The following is a 17715-nucleotide window of genomic DNA, read 5'->3' on the forward strand; positions in this document are numbered from 1 at the left end:
GGGGGGGGGGGGGGGGGGTCGCTTTGTAAAAGCACAGCAAAACGAGCCGAAAATACCCTGAATTCTCGTGTCCACAAACAAGCACGGAGCGAACGGACGCCACAGACTGTAAACGTAGTCGGCATTCGGAGCGATCAGCCAGAGAGCTGAGCTCCATTACGCGAGCCGGCGGTGATTGCTATAAGCATGCAGCTGGATTGCAGATAAATGATTACATAAAGCAAAGCAAGAGGGTCAATAGACAAGAGCCAGAAAATTTCCTGTGACTGGAAGCGACAGAAACCGAGACACGGACAGAAGCGAGCAACCGTCCGGGCAGAAATCCGAACCCTTATCTGATCGCCGTCACCAGGCCTCAGTGCAAACAAAGTGCTGAGTGTTCCCAGAAAAAAAACCAAAAAAAAAAAACATGATCTTTTTGTTTTGGTTGGTTGAATAGCTCACTGTTGACAAGCCCGGTCCTTTTTAAATGTGCATAGAGGGGCGGAAACCAAAAAAACCCAACAACAATAGAACAAAATCCTTTCTCCCAAAACTGTTCATGAAGTTATCTGAGATGGACGTGCTTAAGCCCCCGAAGCTTTTAAGACGATCAAGCCCTTTTTTTTTTTAGGATAAACTCTATCTACCACAAAGGGATTAGACTCTTCTAAGTCACCATTCAAGGGGATGTTTGGAGGACATGGCAGGGTATGACCAGCTGGATCAATTCAAATGTTAGAAAACGCCTAGAGGCCTCTGACTGACTGTCCTCATGTATGACCAAAGGAAAAAGAAGAATAACAAAAAAAAACCCAAAACAGCAGAGCATCAAATACCCCAGGCATTCAAGCAGTGTGGGGAAAAATATGCAGAAATATGGAAAGAGTCACACACAAACAATAAAATAAATCCACACATTGATGACGCCGTTTTTATCCCAGACACTTTTTGCCAGATGTGGTTTTGTATTAGCTCTAATTTCGGGTTAAACTGCAAGACCGGACTCCAACCCGTACGTCCTCACCGCTACGAGCTGCAGCACATGACCCCGGCGGAAAATGATGCGTTTGGCAGACAAGGCGACGATCGTGTCTCTTCTTCCGAGGGCAAACGATATCTCCCAGAGCTGATATCGTAAAGGCTTAAAGAAACGAGGCGAAGCGACGGCTCCCTCTGATGGCTGCCGTAAAATTCAGCCAAACGTCTTTCACCTACAGCTTTACAGAAAGAACATGCAACGTTGGGTTATTGGAGGTCTCCACAAACAGCCAAACCTAAACAATTTAAAAAATATACATATATATATATATATTAGATATAATATTGCCTTGCAGGAGGAAAATGTTACATCATCCATGTCTATAATGGAGCAGAACGGGAGTCGGTCACAGATGAAACGTTTATGATCTAAAATCTGATTCGTTAAAGGGACCGTTCAGATCACTTAAAATGAGTTCTGTGGCAAGGTTACGAGCAGTTATTATCCTGCTTGTTAGAGATCTTTGAACAACTTCAGTTTGGATTAAAAACAAGTTTAATCTCGACCAAACTGATGAGCTGACGGCTAGTCTGAGAGGGGCTCAATGCCCAGCGTGGACGAACGCCATCTTAAAACGAGCCCAGTCTTCAAATCTTTATAGCAAGGCATTGAAAAAACAAATTTCTAAACATTTACATTGCTGTCTACTTTGCATTACATAGTTGTTCTGGCAAAAAAAAAAATCTTATAATGCTTTGAACGAAAGTGTCCCAGAATGCACAGGGAACGCTAAAGCTAGCTAGCTCGTTTGCTACCAGTCACAGATTCTTTTTGTGACTGCAAAATAAATTTTAAAAAAGGGAAAAAATAAATAAATAGGTATTTAAAGGTTCATAAAATAGTGTTTCTATAAACGGCTCTGAAATGTTTGAGATTGGAGTTGTTTTTTTAAAAAAAACAGCTGTAAGTCTAGGCTCGGCTCAGATTAGCCGTTAGCTCGTCGGGCGGTTCATTTTCTCCAAACCGAGGCCGTTCATCGTTCGGCCTGAACCGTCGCTTTAAAAAGTACATGCAATACAAAAGTTATTCCCGTTTGCCTGCTGCACACACCAATAAAGTCAAAAAGCAGGGCACTTTTCTTTCTCGACGTTGCCTTTGGAAACCAAAAATGGCTCCCAACACTGAGGTCTCCGTTGGTAACGGAACACGTTTGTACCGAATGAATCCTTTTCGCCCTCTGCCGGTATTCCCTCGCGCCTCGACACGCAAAAGAAACATTTTGTTGGAGAACACGGACAGACAAGTATTGCACATATAAATGTAGGCACTCATGTTGTCAAAATTTACACACACACACACACACACATATATACACGGACGCCGACACGTTACTGCCTGACATGGAGGTGGTAGAAGACCACAGCCACGGACAATTAACGAAAAAGACAGAACACCGAAAAAGGTAAAAGGTACCAAATCCACCTAATGGATCTCGTCTTGTGCTTTACAGTAGAATGTGGCGTCGTTTTGCATCAGGTTGACAGCCACTGGAGTGGAGGCTTTTTCGACACAAACATCCCCGCGCCTGTAACTAAGTAGCACAAAGTCACAAGGGTGCACGCGGGGAGGAACCTTGAATGACTCGCTGGAACCTTGCTGTTAAAATTCGAACGAACGTGAGCGACTTCCACGATGAGATGGGCACAATTCTGAGCGCACTGTTTTTTGTCATGACAACACTTCCGTGAGGACATTGTCACAAGTTTTGATAATCTTAGGGGGGAAGAAAAAAAAACAAAAGAAAAAAAAAACGCATTCAGATTACATCTCATCACAATCACTAAGATTAGTATCACCATATACTAATACTTTGTGCTGTGTTTAGTAACAATATATGACAAATGTAATTCTTTTTTTAACATTATTATTATTATTATTATTGCATCTTTTTGTTTCTTTGTTCAGATCGCTGTTGTTTGTTGGGCTCCTATCCACCGTCGTTCGGCGAGACAAGCGGGAACGTCCCGCGTGATCTAGTCCGGCTTGTCGCTGCTCGGGGCCCCCTGCTGCGTGAGCGTGTGCCAATATTCCACTTTCTTCCCTTTGTTTTTGAGACAATCGAACCAGTGTCTGAGTCTCTGTCCGCTTGCGTTGATGCCGAGCTCCACCCCGCCTGCGGAGAAAAGAGGAAGCAGAAACACGGAGGAGTCAAAAGAGGGGTGGGGGAGGGTTTGAACCATCGACAGTAAAGGCAGATGAAGCGTCTCTGCTTCCTCCAGTTGTTTCTGAAGCCGACTGTGTCCTGTTTTTGGAGCCACTCGAGATGTGAGGCTGTACCATCGATTCAAAAGTCCCGCCTACACACCCTTTCAACGTGCCAATGGGCCATGACGCTGTCAATCACAGTGTCACGCAACACTTGTCTAAAAGTTGCAAATAACTGAGGTGTTGATTTAGTTTTTAGTGAAGCAAATGTCCCAATGGCTTATATCAGGGGTGTCAAACTCCGGGCCTCGAGGCTCCACTGTCCTGGAAGTTCTAGGTTTTTATGCTCCGACACACCTAATTCAAATGGTTTAATCACCTCCTCACCAAATCACCACGTTCTTCAGCAGCATGGCCAACAAGTCATCCATTCAAAGCAAAAACACGTCTTAAAACATGCAGGAGAGCAGCCCCACCGAGGAACGGAGATCAACATGTGGCTTGTCCATGGAGGCCACAACGTCCGGTCATCACTCTACCGTGTCTCAATGATTTGAGCTTGTTGGCTTTTAAGAAAGATGACTGACAAAATGATTTAGAAACTGAAAAGATCATGGGACAAGAAATCATCAAAAGCCTAAAGTTAGCTCACCTGGGAGTTTTGATCTTACATTACCTTATACTTCTTCTCCACTACATTCAATAAGACGTATTCATCTGAAGTTTGTATTTCATTACAATAGGCAACTTGTGTGTCCAGTTACTTTAAAAGAGGTCACCTGACATGAATTGTTATCTTTCCTGTTGTAGATATATCTTTGGAGAAATAAAGAGTTTCAGTCCATGTTGACCACAGAGCTAATGGCTTGCCTGAAATGCAGCAATGACCAAAGATCGGACTGCACTAAAGTAGCATTTTACTGCTTTCTTGGTGCATCAGTTGACTAAAGTGTGGCATAAAAATAATAAAATTTACGTTTAAAGACAGAAAAGAATGTTGGACTCTAAATAAAACTCTACAGGCGCACTGTAAATTCGGAACGTGTAATTTTCACATGTAAATATTGAACAGAAAAGGCTGTCAATGCTGGATATCAGTCAATTACTGTACAGACACGCCAAATATCTTCTTCAGGAATTTTTTAAATGACGAGCGGCTCGTAAATGTGAATGGAAATAAGAAGGTTCTCGGTGCAGTTAACACAAACAAAACACATTCTGATTTTTTTAGGTGAAAAATCTGACAGCCTCATCAAAAAACAAGAAAAAGAAGAGGGAAAAAACAAAAGGGGAATTTGAATATGTGCCTCCACAGAGTGCCGACATGATGGACGACGCTGTCAGGTTTGAAGCCAATACAGACCTTAAAGTGCAGTAAGATTAATGACTTTAGGGTCTCTCTCTCTGTGGAAGCAAAACACAACTCAGAAAACATCATCTTCTCTCATAAATTACCAACTCTATCAATTTTTTTTTTTTTCCCTTTTCTTTTTTTTTCCCCCCAGAAATACTTCTGGCCAAATTAGCCCGTTCGTTCTCTCCGTTGAGTACTTTGGTAAGAATAATGCTGATTTACTAAGCCCTCAAAGACACCCGCTTTTATCTAATCGGCTTTCAGGGATTGTTTCTCAGTTCCTCCTTCCTCCTCCTCCTCCTCATCGTCGTACGGTCGTATCCGACTACAACAACACAAACATGACAAGGACTGATGGCTGAACTCGAGGCCACACACACACATCCACCCACACACACTTCACACCAAGGAGCTGCATGCATCATGGACTTGATGCTGATTCAACATTCCTACTTTTTCCCTGTTTTTCATGTTTTCATACCTCTTTTTTACAATTTAACTACTTCTAAATTACTATTTTAACTATTTGTATCTCAAAAGTTTCTTTGTTCTATGTTTGTTTTTGTAACTTTTATACTTTTCAAAATATTTCAGTTTATTTACAAATATTGCTGTTATAGAAATAATTAGACCCCCTCAGTTTATTCAGAATTTTTTTTTTAATCTGTTTCCACATACTTGCTTCCTTTTTGTCTTCTTATGCTACTTTTAGCTTTTAGCTAGCCTTTCACTTCTTTTAGCTTTCAGTTTCAACTCTGTTACTTTTAGCTAGCCTTTGGCTGCTTTTAGTTTTTTTTTTTGCTTGTCGTCTGTTACCTTTAGTTTATAGGTCTTTTGCTATTTTAAAATTTTTATCTATCTTTCTAGTTAGCCTTTTGTTATTTTTAGCTAACTTTTTGCTACTTTATGCCTACTTCATGCTGATCTTTTGCTACTTTGACATTTCAGGTAGCATTTTGCTACTGTTAGCTTTCAGCTAAGCTGATGCTGGTTTTACCAATTATCTTGCTACTTTTAGCTTTTACCTATAATTCTGATTCTTTTAGCTTAAACTTAATTTCACCTTCTTCAGCAAGTTTAAGCAAAGACATTCAGCACTTAGCGTTCACGCTGCAGTTCCTTAGAAAATGCCATTTCTGCAGTGAGTGTGTTTTTTGTACCGGGTGCAGATGACATGGCAGCAAAACTCACTCAGTTTCTGGGGGCAAAAAAATGCAGTAAACAGAGATTCAGGATAAATTGCAAAAAGTCAGAAAGGAAAAAAAAGAAGATGATGCTGGGTGCAGGGAATAATTATGGAGGGAAGCTAAAATGGCTGCAGCCCAGGAAGATGCAGGCAGCTAAGATGATGACGGAGCCCCTTCCTATGGCTCTGACTGTACATTTAATGGGGCGTGCAGTTAAAAACACCGTCTATGACGTCTATCGGCACCTTGGAAAATGACAGCCCCGAGCAGACAAGGCTCGATTGTTGATCTGCAGCTTGTCTTCCTCCTGCTCTGAACGGTGCCTCAGATGCTGCTGCTGGCAGGACAGGAGCAGCCTTTGACTGTTTGATCCCACAGCCTGGAGCCACTTTTGATGGCATAATAACACCCCCCCCCATCCCCCACCCCCCACCACTCCCTGGATTCACACAATGCCCTCCTCCCTCCCTCCTCCGCTGCCGAACAGAGAATCGATTAAGTGTTTTCCGAGCCTGCAGGCCGCGGCTGACAAATAAATGGCCAGCCGTCCTGACATTTGTTGCAGGACAGAGGGAAGGATGGGGATCAAGAGGGGATGATACAGATGGAGTTGAGAATGACACAAAGCTTTTTGCAATTTCTGTTCTCTAGCCACCTATTTTACACACACACGCCCGCACACACACCTACACACACACAAAACCTTTGGCTCCACATGTTTTATTCTACCAAGCCATATATACTGTAGGCACTTATTGTAAAAACATTGACCATGTCTGTGACTGAAAATGTGTGTGTTGCGTCACTGAACTGCATCTGAACTTCTCATAAAAACAAAACACAAAATTCTGTTTCTTTGGGCATGCTCAGCTTTATTCATAGTTGGCAGAAACGCAGCAGTGAAAGTCCTCTCCTAATCACTTTCATTGCTCCTGACTGTATCCCTGCTCTGTGGTGGAGCAGCGTGCGTGAGTGAAACTAAATTAATGCTTGTAAAAACAGATGCCCTTGAGGGTTGACCTGATACTTGACTTTCTTGAAATGGAACTGCTGAAAGATGTGCATTAACTCAGTGGATCGAAGCAGATAAATAACTCAAGTTTCAACTTTTGACCAAGTTGATCCAGCTGGGTCGAGCACATACTATCATCTTACTAATATATATATATATATATATATATATATATATAAACAATTTTTGAAGCTCCGTTGAGGTGTTATGAGTCAGTGTCTTACCTTCAGCAGACAGCAGTCAGAATAATCTCAGTTTGAAGAGTTAGGGAGCAATTTCCAAAGGGGGAGTCGAGCTAACAGCTAATCAGACTGGGGCTTGTTCCAAAACCAATCTAAACTTTTATAACATTTCAAGTAAATGACCTTTTGTAAATCTCAACATCCCAGACAGTTAAGTTATAGTTTTGTACATTAAAACTGACTGTCAGAACACAGTCTGTGCTTGTTTATAACGCGTTCTTTGTGAAACACAAGGTGCCTAACAAACCCATTAAAACATGCTCATTCAGTGTAACTGATGCCGAAGTGATGCAGTATAAAAAAAAAAAAAATCAAGAAGGTACCATTTGCTTCAACTATGAATAGATTTACGAGGTTTGAGCCACTTCAGACGGATAAAATTGAGCTCTGAAATGGACCACAGAGTGACAAGCTCTTAGCCTGACCTCCTTGTGAGACCCGCTTTCTGGACGATCCAATCGGAGGTCGCTCTGACCGCCGTCCGCTGCAGGTAAGATACTGACTGATGCAACCGACAAGACCCAACCTATCCGTCAAACTGACTTTGAATGAAAAGTGTCCAAACCGTACCCAGTGGAAGATGTTTTCACCAGATCCAGAAAGTTTGGGATTCTTTCTAATCCTAACCAAGTCATTCTGATGGCTAATGTTGGCAACATCAAGTCTCTAATTCTACCCATCATAATCTGATTAGTGTAAATGCTGAAAGGATGTGGAGGAAGGGAAAATATTTAGCATAATCTTTACAACATGTATACTTTTCATAATACTTTGACTACAAGTATTGTTCCCCATAGAAATACATTGACATTTCTTCAAAACAGTCTTTTTGATGCTCTTCAGAAAACTTACTCTAATGTTGTCTCCTCATGCTACTTTTAGTCTTTAGCTACCACTCTGCTACTGTTAGCGTTTAGCTAACCTGCTGCTGGTTTTAGCAAGTGTCTTGCTACTTTCAGTTTTGTTTTTAAGCAAGCCTTTTGTTACTTCTAATGTGTAGCTTGACTTTTACTACTTTAGCTGTTGGCTTTTTGGTACTTTAAGCTCCAGTTTTGCAACTTTTAGCTCACCTTTTGCTGCTTTCAGCTAGTATTTTGCTTCCTTAGCACTCAGCATTCTGACTGTGCTTAATCTACTCCGCTTTTCGGGGGGCGTGCTCCTGCATGTTTTAGACGTGTTCTTGCTTTAAAACACCTGGTTCAAATGCTTGACTTGTGGACGTGAAGCTGGAGAACTTGCTGATTTGGTGAGGAGGTGGTTAAACCGTTTGAATAGGGTGTGTTGGACAGTGGAGCCTTGAGGCCTGGAGTTTGACACCCCTGACATACAGTATCTCCACTCACGTTTTTGACTGTTCTGCTGTGCTCTCTGTGAGGCGCCAGAGACACATCGAACATCGGCACATCGAACAGCCAACGTGACCTAGCTCAGGTCTGAACTACAACTCGTGGTACAGACAAACTGCCTTCTGATCAGCGTCACCACTTTCAGCCGTTTGACGCGGCCTGCTCTCATTCTTTCTAAACGGCGGTCGCTCTGGGACGGTGCCTGTTCTCTTTATCAACTCTTTTTCTCCACTCTTCTATCTCTGTGTCATTTTTTCATCCCCCGCCCTCTCTCAGCCCTCATTAACGGCGACTGGCAGGCTGCCGTAGCCGAACCTGTAATGGTAATAGTTGTGAGAATGGCTTTTATCTGGAGCTGTACATTATAGTGATGGCCCTCCTCGCCTGGCGGGGCTGTAACTTACCGGGCTTATCCAAGCAGCTAGCATCTCCGCCCCGGCGCCTCGCACTAATATGTGCGCTCTCACGCACATTAGACAAAGTAAACTGCTTTAATCTGAGGGCCTCCCAGCTCACTGGGTGGTAATCCATTCTCACTAAGGCTCCCCACCAGTTCTCCATCACTGTTTAAGCTCCTGTTGCCATGATGGAGAGGCCGTTTGCCGGTCTGATTAAAACGCACCCATCTGATGTGGTAAATCTATGGAAAAGAAACGTCTGGAGACATCCTGCCTTTTGATATTTCGTCATTATTTCCTTTTCCACTCAAACTCCTCTCTTCCTGCTCAGTCGTTCCCTCAAAAGCTATAATAACCCCTCATATCTTCTCTCTGCATCCATTCATGGCCTGTTTTTTTTTTTTTTTTTTTTAAAAAGTTCCCCTCCATGCCTAGGGGTCTCTCAGCCTACCTATGAAGTCGTTGCTCATTCCCAGGTCGTAGTCCCACACAGAGATCTCCAGGGTTTTCTTCGCCAGCTGGTCCAAGGTTACCTCGTATGAAAACTCCTGTGCAGGTGGCGCACACAAGAGAGAATTCAAAGCAGTCGTTTCAAAACGGGGGGGCAATGAAAAGCCAAATTTTGGCAGACGTTCTGTGAAAACATGCTCAGATTGATTGGGGGGGAAGCACATGCCGGAGATGACAAGATTAAGGAACTTTGAAAAGCCACGCTCATGCTTCATTTTGCAGATCATTCCGGGCTCAGTGGGGAAATCAAAGAAGTTCCCGAGTGTGTGTTTTAGATCACGAGAGAGGCCTTACCTCATTAAATTCAGGATTAAGAGTCTTCTTTTTCACTGAGGTCTTGTACTTTGACTTTTTCCCCATGTCTGGCTGTAAGATGCTGAAAGAGAGAGAGAGGGGAGGCGGAACAGAAGCTGTAAAAATCAGTAAAGCTTGTAAATAAAAGCAAAGCTTAATAAAATACGGCTGACTGCAAGAAAAGATCGAAACATCTTCAAATTAAATACAGCCACCCAAATGGAAAGTTCCAAGGCTCTTCCAACTTTTTAAATAAATGGGTTTCTTTTTCCGTTTCAGTTTTCAGGCATTTCTCTACAACAGAAAAGCAATAATAGTTGGGTTTTTTTTGACAGTTTTGTTAATATTGTTACAAACATAGTACTGAAAGATCAAAATCACATATGTTAGATGGGTTTGAAATACGATGACACTCGCGCCACACTAGAGTTCTTCCTACTTCGATCAGCGGTCGCTTAGTTGTTTAAACTCAATTTGTGCCAAAAAAAACACTGATGCCGTTAAAGTGAAAACCAGCCAGCTATGGATTAAATGGAGAGCAGCTTCAATATTTCTCAAATAGAAGTATTAAGGATCTCATTCGTAGTGATCACTGAGTTACTTTGTGCAGCTACAACGTCACAAGGAAAGAAATCTCAGTGACACTTATAAGACTTTACTGAAGTGATTGCTAATCAAAAAGCAAACAGCAGTCTGGTGGAGTCTTCATAATGCTAAAAAGATGTTACCATTTGGTCAAAGTTTTCAATAATTGTTGAGTAAACTGAGCTGCAACCTAACTAAACCATCCCCTTTAGTAAAACATGGTCGTCAGTTACGTGGAGTGGAAGGAGGAGGATTTGGACCCAAATGCAGGCAGACATGACAGGAACTCAAAATTAAAACTAATTTCTTAAAAACAACAAAAGCAAAAGGCTGTCATGGGAACAAAAATTAAACAACTAAAACTTACAGACTGCAGGGTACACGGGAAGAGCGCCCTGAGGAAATTCAGACAGTGCATGTTTGCAACAATGAATCAGTGGGGAAGCGAAGAAAATGAACTGGTTTTAAAAGCAGAGGGTGATTAGTAAGTGGACACAGGTGACTGATACCAAACTGGGGACAGGTGCAGATGGGCGTGGCAGGCTGACAAGTACTGAGCCGAGGACAGGTGAATGATGAGTGGACACCGAGGGCACAGGGAGCAAAACATACACAAGAACTTACAACATAAAACTAAACACAGGAACAACAAGAAACAAAACAGAATTACAGAAACAAATAAATCTAATATGAAATAAACTAAAAAAAAAACTCAAATCCTAAAAATGGTGATAGCTAAGTCATCCTGAGGGATACAGAAAAGCATGCTGTGCTCCACAAATATTAAAATCCCAGACTGCAGCTTATATCCTGTAAACAGGAAGCAGGTTCAGGGAAAACTGGAAGTTTTCAAGAAACACGGGCAAAGTTTAGAGCTGAGACCAGAAAACAAACTCAAGAAACGCCTCCAATTAGTTGTGCACTGATACTCAGCGAATGCTGTCACCTGGGTATGCTAATTATAGTAAAAACATTATTTGCATTCAGCTGAAGTTACATGTTGGATATGCTTCAGAAAACAACGTTTTCTCTATTTTTTTTCATTTTCCCATCTCTTCAGAATGAAGTCATGGGTCATTTCTTCTTCAGTCATTAGAACAGATATAAGTTTGTTGCAATGTCTAGTTGTGACATTAAGCTTTTAGTAAACAGTTGTTGTGTAACATAACTAATAGTTTTGTTTTTTTTCTGAAATGCTAACATAGAAGAAAACAAACTCTGTTACATTCAAGGTCTCATTGAAAAGAGAATGTATTGGAGTTACAACAAGGATTTTTTGTTTTTCTACTTAAGTAGTTCGGTCTTAATGTAACCAGTAATCAACAAAAGTATTTTATTGTGCAACTTGGAGATATAAACCCCCCCACATTTTTTAATGTCAGGCCTGTGCCCCACCGTTAAAAGCCCTGCAGGTAAAGGCACCATCTGCCTTCCCTCTGTGGCTTGTTAAAGGAAATATTGGGGAATGTTGTTTGCTCCGCTGTGGAAAAAGCTCTAATAGATTGTATCTGGGGGAGAACCAACGGCATTTATAGAGGTTTAAGCATATGCAATGCACACATCATTACATAAAGACGACAGAAACAAGGACCCGAGGTAAAATACAGCCTCGCGGAACACATCATCAGCCAGAATACCACAAAAGCGAACGAGTTCTTCGGCGACTTTCCAAACAGTACAGTGAAGTGGCGTAGTGAGCTTGTTCTGACCTTTGCTGCTGAATTTGCAGCCATATTAACAGTAGCCACCAGCACTGTTCGTTTTTACATGTGTTCGACTGCCAGCAAAGGACAAATGGAGGACATGAAATAAATAAAAGCAACAAATCTTTGACATCAGAAAGCTTTTTAATAAGAGCGTTTTTCTTTTCTTTTTACTTTACGCTTTTGTAATAAAACCCAGCCAGAAATTAGAGACTAAATGAGACAAAGTTGGCAGAACGCTTTTATGAAGTAGTTGTAACCCAGAAGCCCTTTTTTAAAAATTTTTTTCTCTCTGACAAAAGCCAGAGGAAGTGAAACAGGGAGACTGGGCACCGCAGCAAGATTGCAATCGCGCCGAGGTGGCAGGAGTACGTGCTCTAGCAAAGAGGTAACAGAAGGCAGCGCCGAAGGGCAAAAGAAGTCATCATCAGCATAAATTCTAACTCGAGATGTTCAGTCGTTGAGATATATCTCAGTCTTCCAGCTCCAACTACACCCCCCACCCCAACCGGAGATGAGTCCTGCCCTGACAGCTGAAGCATGAGATGGACTCGAGGGCTGTCACTGCAGAGCCAGAGTCAAACAGAGTGAAGGATGGACGGATTAAGGCGGAGGGGGAAAACCGAGGGGGAGGGAGGACTTATTAGAAAGCCCACATAAGAAATGAAGCCGACGTGCTGAATGACGGCAAGTTTACCTCGGAAAGGCACCGTTTTCTCGGTTTTAAACAGCCGCTCGGCAGCAGTACGTCAAGTTTCAACCAGCAGCTATGAAGTTCAATTAACTTAGGGTCGAAAATTAAGCCCAGATATGAACTCAGTGATCATCTCTTTTCAAAGCAAAAGCTGAGAAACGACATGAAACAACACTTTTCATCTGCCGAAGCTGGCAGGCACATTCACTGTGTTTTTATGGGCCTGTATAATCTTAGAAGCATTTATAATATTAGCCAAATCCAAACATTTTACAGAAAGTCCCCTTTAACCACCTGACTTTTATGACCTGTTCAGCAGTACAACTATGTCAATAAAATGTAAATAAAAATAGAATTCAATGATTTGCAAGTCTCATAAACCCACATTTTATTTACAGTGGAACATAGTAAACATATTCAGTGTTTAAATAAAGGAAAAGATAAGATCATTTTAAATGCTTGTCTGATGGAGGATTCTCGCCTTTCCAACAGACCTGGATTTTTTCTTTGCCAAAATTTTCACTTCATGAAGCGTCAAACGTTTTCAGTTGGTGGGAGGTCTGAAATATGCAAGACCTTCACTGAACTAAACATTGTCTGAATGGGAGAAAATGTTCTAAAAATTATATATATTTTTCTGCATTCATGATGCTTTTCCAGATGTGTGAGCTGCCCGTGCCAAAAGCCCTAATGAACCCCCATACCATCAGAGAGGCAGGCTTTTGAACTGTGCTGATAACAGGACAGAACAGATAGTCCATCTTCTCTTTAGATTGTAGTGTTTCTAAATGGGATTTTAATGTTTGATTTGTCTGACCACAGAACAGTTCTCCTCTTTCCCTCAGTCCATTTTAAATAAACTTTGGTCCAGAGAAGAAGTCAGAGTTTCTGGATGGTATTCACATCTGGCTTCTTCTTTGCCTGATAGAGCTTTAAGCAGCATCTGTGTTTACAGACAGTAATTTGTAGAAGTGCTCCTGAGCTCCATGCAGTGACGTCCAGAACAGAATCAGACCTGTTTTTAATGCAGTATCCCCCAAAGATCACATCATCAAATATTGACTTTCAGTCTTTTGTTCTTTGAGCTCAGAGATTTCTCCAGACTCTTGATATCTTTTGATTATGTTATGAACTGTAGACGATGGGATATTCCCAACTTTCTGTTAAGGAATATTATTCTTAAATATCATTCAGGGTAGCTCGGTGGTCAGTGACCGTGTTGTAATCCTGAGGCTGCAGGTTCGAGCCCAGGTTGCTTCCAGTGTAAAACAAATGCCAGATCTTTCCTGTGAGTTCGCTCACCGTGGCGACCCCCACAAAAAGAGAGGAGCCGAAAGAAAAAACAACAATATTCTGAAATGATTACCCTTTTTTTAAGACTGGCGAACCTTACTGACCTGTTGCTAATTAACCTCATTTGCTGCAAAGTGCTCTTCCAACTGTTTCTTATTCAGACCACTTACTCTACAGCCATTCGTTTGCTCCTGTTCCAACATTTCTGAGACGTGTTGCTGCCAACAAAATTTTTTATTTAAATGGTCCAATTTCTTAGTTTAAACATTTGAGAAGAGAATTGAAAATCATCGCATTTTGTTTTCATTTATATTTTACACAAAGTCCCAACTTGGTCTGAACAGGGGCTTGTATAATGTTCAGTCTAATTTGGAGAAGCTGTGTGTGAATACTAATTTAGAGCCGACACATTTATTGAATCATGAATCTTTTTTATGTTTACATAAATACGTACCGTCATGATGCAGCTATTGTAGTGTTCTCATATGAAACAGTGAGACAAACAGTACATCCACTCCTAAAGTCAAATAACTTTTTCTCTCCTTTTTTATTTGTTCTCAATATGTTGTAAAGCTGCAGTGACAGAAGCAGCACAAGGGGATTTTTCCTGCGTGTGCACTTTGGTCAATACATTGTGAGAGTACAACTGACTTTGAGTGTGGAAACTTTTCAGAGCCTAACAAGCACAGAATTCACCTCCTGTCAGCAGAAGGAAAAAAAAAATTACAAGGGTAAATCCTTGCTGCCAGATTATAAAACCATGCTCCTGCCATGGGTACAGCTTCTCAAACAACCTCTTTCTTTAGAATTTGAGGAATGTCTGCAGTACTTTACCGCTGCGTCAAACATAATGGCCACAGGTGAGGGTTTTCTCTGACCAGTAAGAGATCTGCAGTGAATTCACATTTACGCTCTACCAGTTCAGAGGTGATACCAGAAAAGGACCTGATGCTGTCATGTTCTGGGTATGTTTTGTATTTTGGGTTTTAACTTTGTCCTGGGGTTGGTTGTTCTGCTCTTTTCTCTGTTCGTCTCTAGTGTTTTTGACACAAAGTGATAGTGGAGCTGTGCCAAACAGGCTGCATCACGGTTTCTGTTCAGATACACCGTTTTAAAAAATCTTCACGTTGGAAAGCATTTAAAAAAAAAAAGTTAGTTTCCCCCCCCCACCTAAACCCTGCATGTGTCGGATTTGGACCCAAAATGCAGATAGACACATAAGGAACTCAAATGTAATCTCATTTATTTACTAGAACAAAAATAAACAAAGGGATGACATGGCCACAAAAAAACTAAATAACACAAAAATTAAAAAAAACAGCAGTGTCAACGAGGAGGGCGACATGAGGAAATCCAGACAGTTCATGATTGCAACAATTAACCAGTGAGTATGTGACGAAGATGACCAGGTTTTTAAGGCAAAGTGTCATAACTCAGGGGTTTGTGTCCATAGAGAGCGGAACAAAGACCAAAACACGGAGACGAAGATAACGGTAAGTGAATTTATTTACAAGGTGCAAGCTATGTACAGTGGGCGGTATCCGGAGGAGTCTGAAAGAGAAGGAGAGCTGGGTGAGTCTCGGGTACGAGTCTTGATCCAGGTTACTTGCTAGGTTGTGCCAGTAATGTTTCTTATTTGCTTACAGGTCCAGGAGATGAATACAGCGCCGAAGAGAGGAGGAGAGGTTCCCAGAGTTCCAGGAGTGACGAGCCAGTTCCAGTAGGTGAGTATCGGCGAGATCCCAGGTAAGTAGTCCTTAATTTCCGTAGTCGTGTCGTGGCAAAAACCTAGGACGTAGGCAAAACAGAGAACGTAGTTAACACTAGGAGCTGGCATCAAGGTTAGACGCTGAGGCGGAGAATCTAACCAGAAGGTTCGATGCTCCAGCGAAGATCTGATCTCCGCCTGCTGCTTAAGTACTAGATGGTCTCGTCAGTGGAAACTGGAACACCTGTGGAGTAATGATTAGAAGCGTCGCCCAAAAGGCGGAGCCAAACCCAGATCCTCACACAAAGGCTGATTGGTAAGTGAACACAGGTGACTGATAACAAACTGGGGACAGGTGGCAGGCTGACAAGTACTGAGCTGAGGACAGGTGAACAATGACAGGGGACACAGAGGACACAGGGAGCAAAACTACAAAAACTAAACAAAGGGATAAGAAGTAAAGCAGAATTACAGAAACATGACATAACAATAAACCTAATACAAAAGAAACTAAAAAAAATAACTCAAAAATACCCAAATCCTATAACCTCTGGAGTTGCTTTCTAACACAGCCCTGTGGGTTACCAAAGCCACACTCTCACGTTCAGTCAAATCCAAATGTTTCTGGTGTCCTGGACATTTAACACTTCTGTAATGGTCTGACTCAGAACAAAGAAGGAGCAAGAAAAGGAAGAATCCACTGAGAGTTAAACTAATTATCTGCGTGACCAGCAGCATGTCAAGAGCTCAGGTTAAAGCCTTGGGGGAGTGGGGAGAGGGATCTGAGTCCGGATGATATCAAATCACACATACGACTCCGAGTCAGCTCAATCCAACTCCAACATCCAGAGGAACAAAAACAACAAAAAATATAAAAAATGATGTCACGGCAGCATTCATAATTACGACTCCATAAATAAGAACAAAGGTGTTTAAAGCAGCAGCAGCCGATGAGTGGTTTAAAGCACCACAGAAAATCTGTGGAGTCATTCATCACACGGGCTGGTCCACAGAGATATGTGAGGATTATCCCACTCTGCTTTTCCTTAGTTTCCCTTTAAAAGAAAAGAAGATGAAGCAGGATGTTTGCTACAAAGCAAACAGTGAACTAACCAACAAAATGGGTGTTTGCTGTTTACGTCTGCGGCTACGGCACACCGGCCTACACGTGCTGATAAGAGTGGGGGGGACAATAATAACAGCTGGTGAGAAAAAAAATGAAATGCAACCCAGCGAGGAGAGCTAATGTGGTCGAATGAATAGGAGGACCTTCGTGTTCGCGCCTCATAGTGTAATCTAATACGGCAGAGCCACTTCAGCTTTGAAAATCAACACCTGGCTGCTGCGATTACTGGAGTCAGAGAAAAATATATGTGGTGTACCGTGTGATATTGTGAGATCTCGCCAGATTGGGTTAGCATTCTGGAGTACACGCCGAGGATGACTCTCAGCTACCATCGCACCAAATTATAGCTCTGCGTCTGTAAAATTACCTGCAGCGGGAGCCATTTTCGTGTTGGCTCAGATCATCGGGTGTTAACAAAAAGGTATTCCAGTCATTATGCCACCCCCTTTCTTTAGATTGCACTTTGCAAGTGCACATTTGGGATTTTCGGTCGAGTCAAACAAAAGGCACAAGAGGCAGCAGTCATATGTGTGCGGATGTGTACATAACAAGCAAAACATATGTCTGGTTTGTCTAAAGAGGTAAGTTTAAATCAAACAGCTGCCGATTTTGCTCTGGCTCTCAGAGACGAAGCAAACGTTTGTAACCCTTTAACAGCGCACTGTCTGTGTGGATGGAGTTAAATGAAATGTGAAGGGCAGGGTTGAATAGACCCTGAAACACCAACAACAGCAAAAAAATAAATAAAATACATCTGATGGAAAGCACACAGTGCACTTTTTTTTCCCTCTCTCTCTCTGTCTCGTTTGCCTTTTTGTCATTTGAGCCAAAAGTCATAGTGCCAACTTGACAAGATTAACCGTTGGAGTCATGAGAATTTTGCAGCTAGAAAACTGACAGTGGGGGTTTAGATTGAAGAAAAGAAAAGAAAAAACAAAAACAAAGAGGGGGAATGAGGGCAGCTCTGCGAAAAGTGACAGCGAGAAACAAGGGAGAAAGAGCCGGTGTTGAAATCAGGAACAGAAAGAGAATAACTTACAGCAAAGTACAGCAAAGCAGCAGCAACAACAGCAAACAGAAGAAGAAGAAAAAAAAAA

At 41.9% G+C, this 17715-nt stretch overlaps 1 protein-coding gene and 1 long non-coding RNA gene across 2 annotated transcripts in view; both read right to left on the reverse strand.

Moving 5' to 3' along the window:
• Positions 1-556: 556 nt before the first annotated feature.
• The window catches only part of doc2d (double C2-like domains, delta), a 61546-nt gene continuing 44387 nt past the window's right edge, over positions 557-17715 (reverse strand). Inside the window, exons 9-11 of the mRNA XM_017408888.3 lie at positions 9510-9591; positions 9157-9253; positions 557-3134 (exon numbers count right to left, since the gene is read on the reverse strand). Coding sequence (XP_017264377.1) covers positions 2995-3134; positions 9157-9253; positions 9510-9591 — 319 coding nt within the window. The 3' untranslated portion in view covers positions 557-2994. The remainder of the gene's footprint in view (positions 3135-9156; positions 9254-9509; positions 9592-17715) is intronic.
• On the reverse strand, positions 14141-15702 carry LOC112451530. Its single transcript, XR_003040363.2, has 3 exons — positions 15653-15702; positions 15429-15572; positions 14141-15335 (listed from the first exon to the last, which is right to left on the reverse strand). It is a non-coding gene; the product is annotated as an uncharacterized LOC112451530 (long non-coding RNA).

This window comes from Kryptolebias marmoratus, linkage group LG3, assembly GCF_001649575.2.
Source record: "Kryptolebias marmoratus isolate JLee-2015 linkage group LG3, ASM164957v2, whole genome shotgun sequence".
In the NCBI taxonomy this organism is placed as follows: Eukaryota; Metazoa; Chordata; class Actinopteri; order Cyprinodontiformes; family Rivulidae; genus Kryptolebias; species Kryptolebias marmoratus.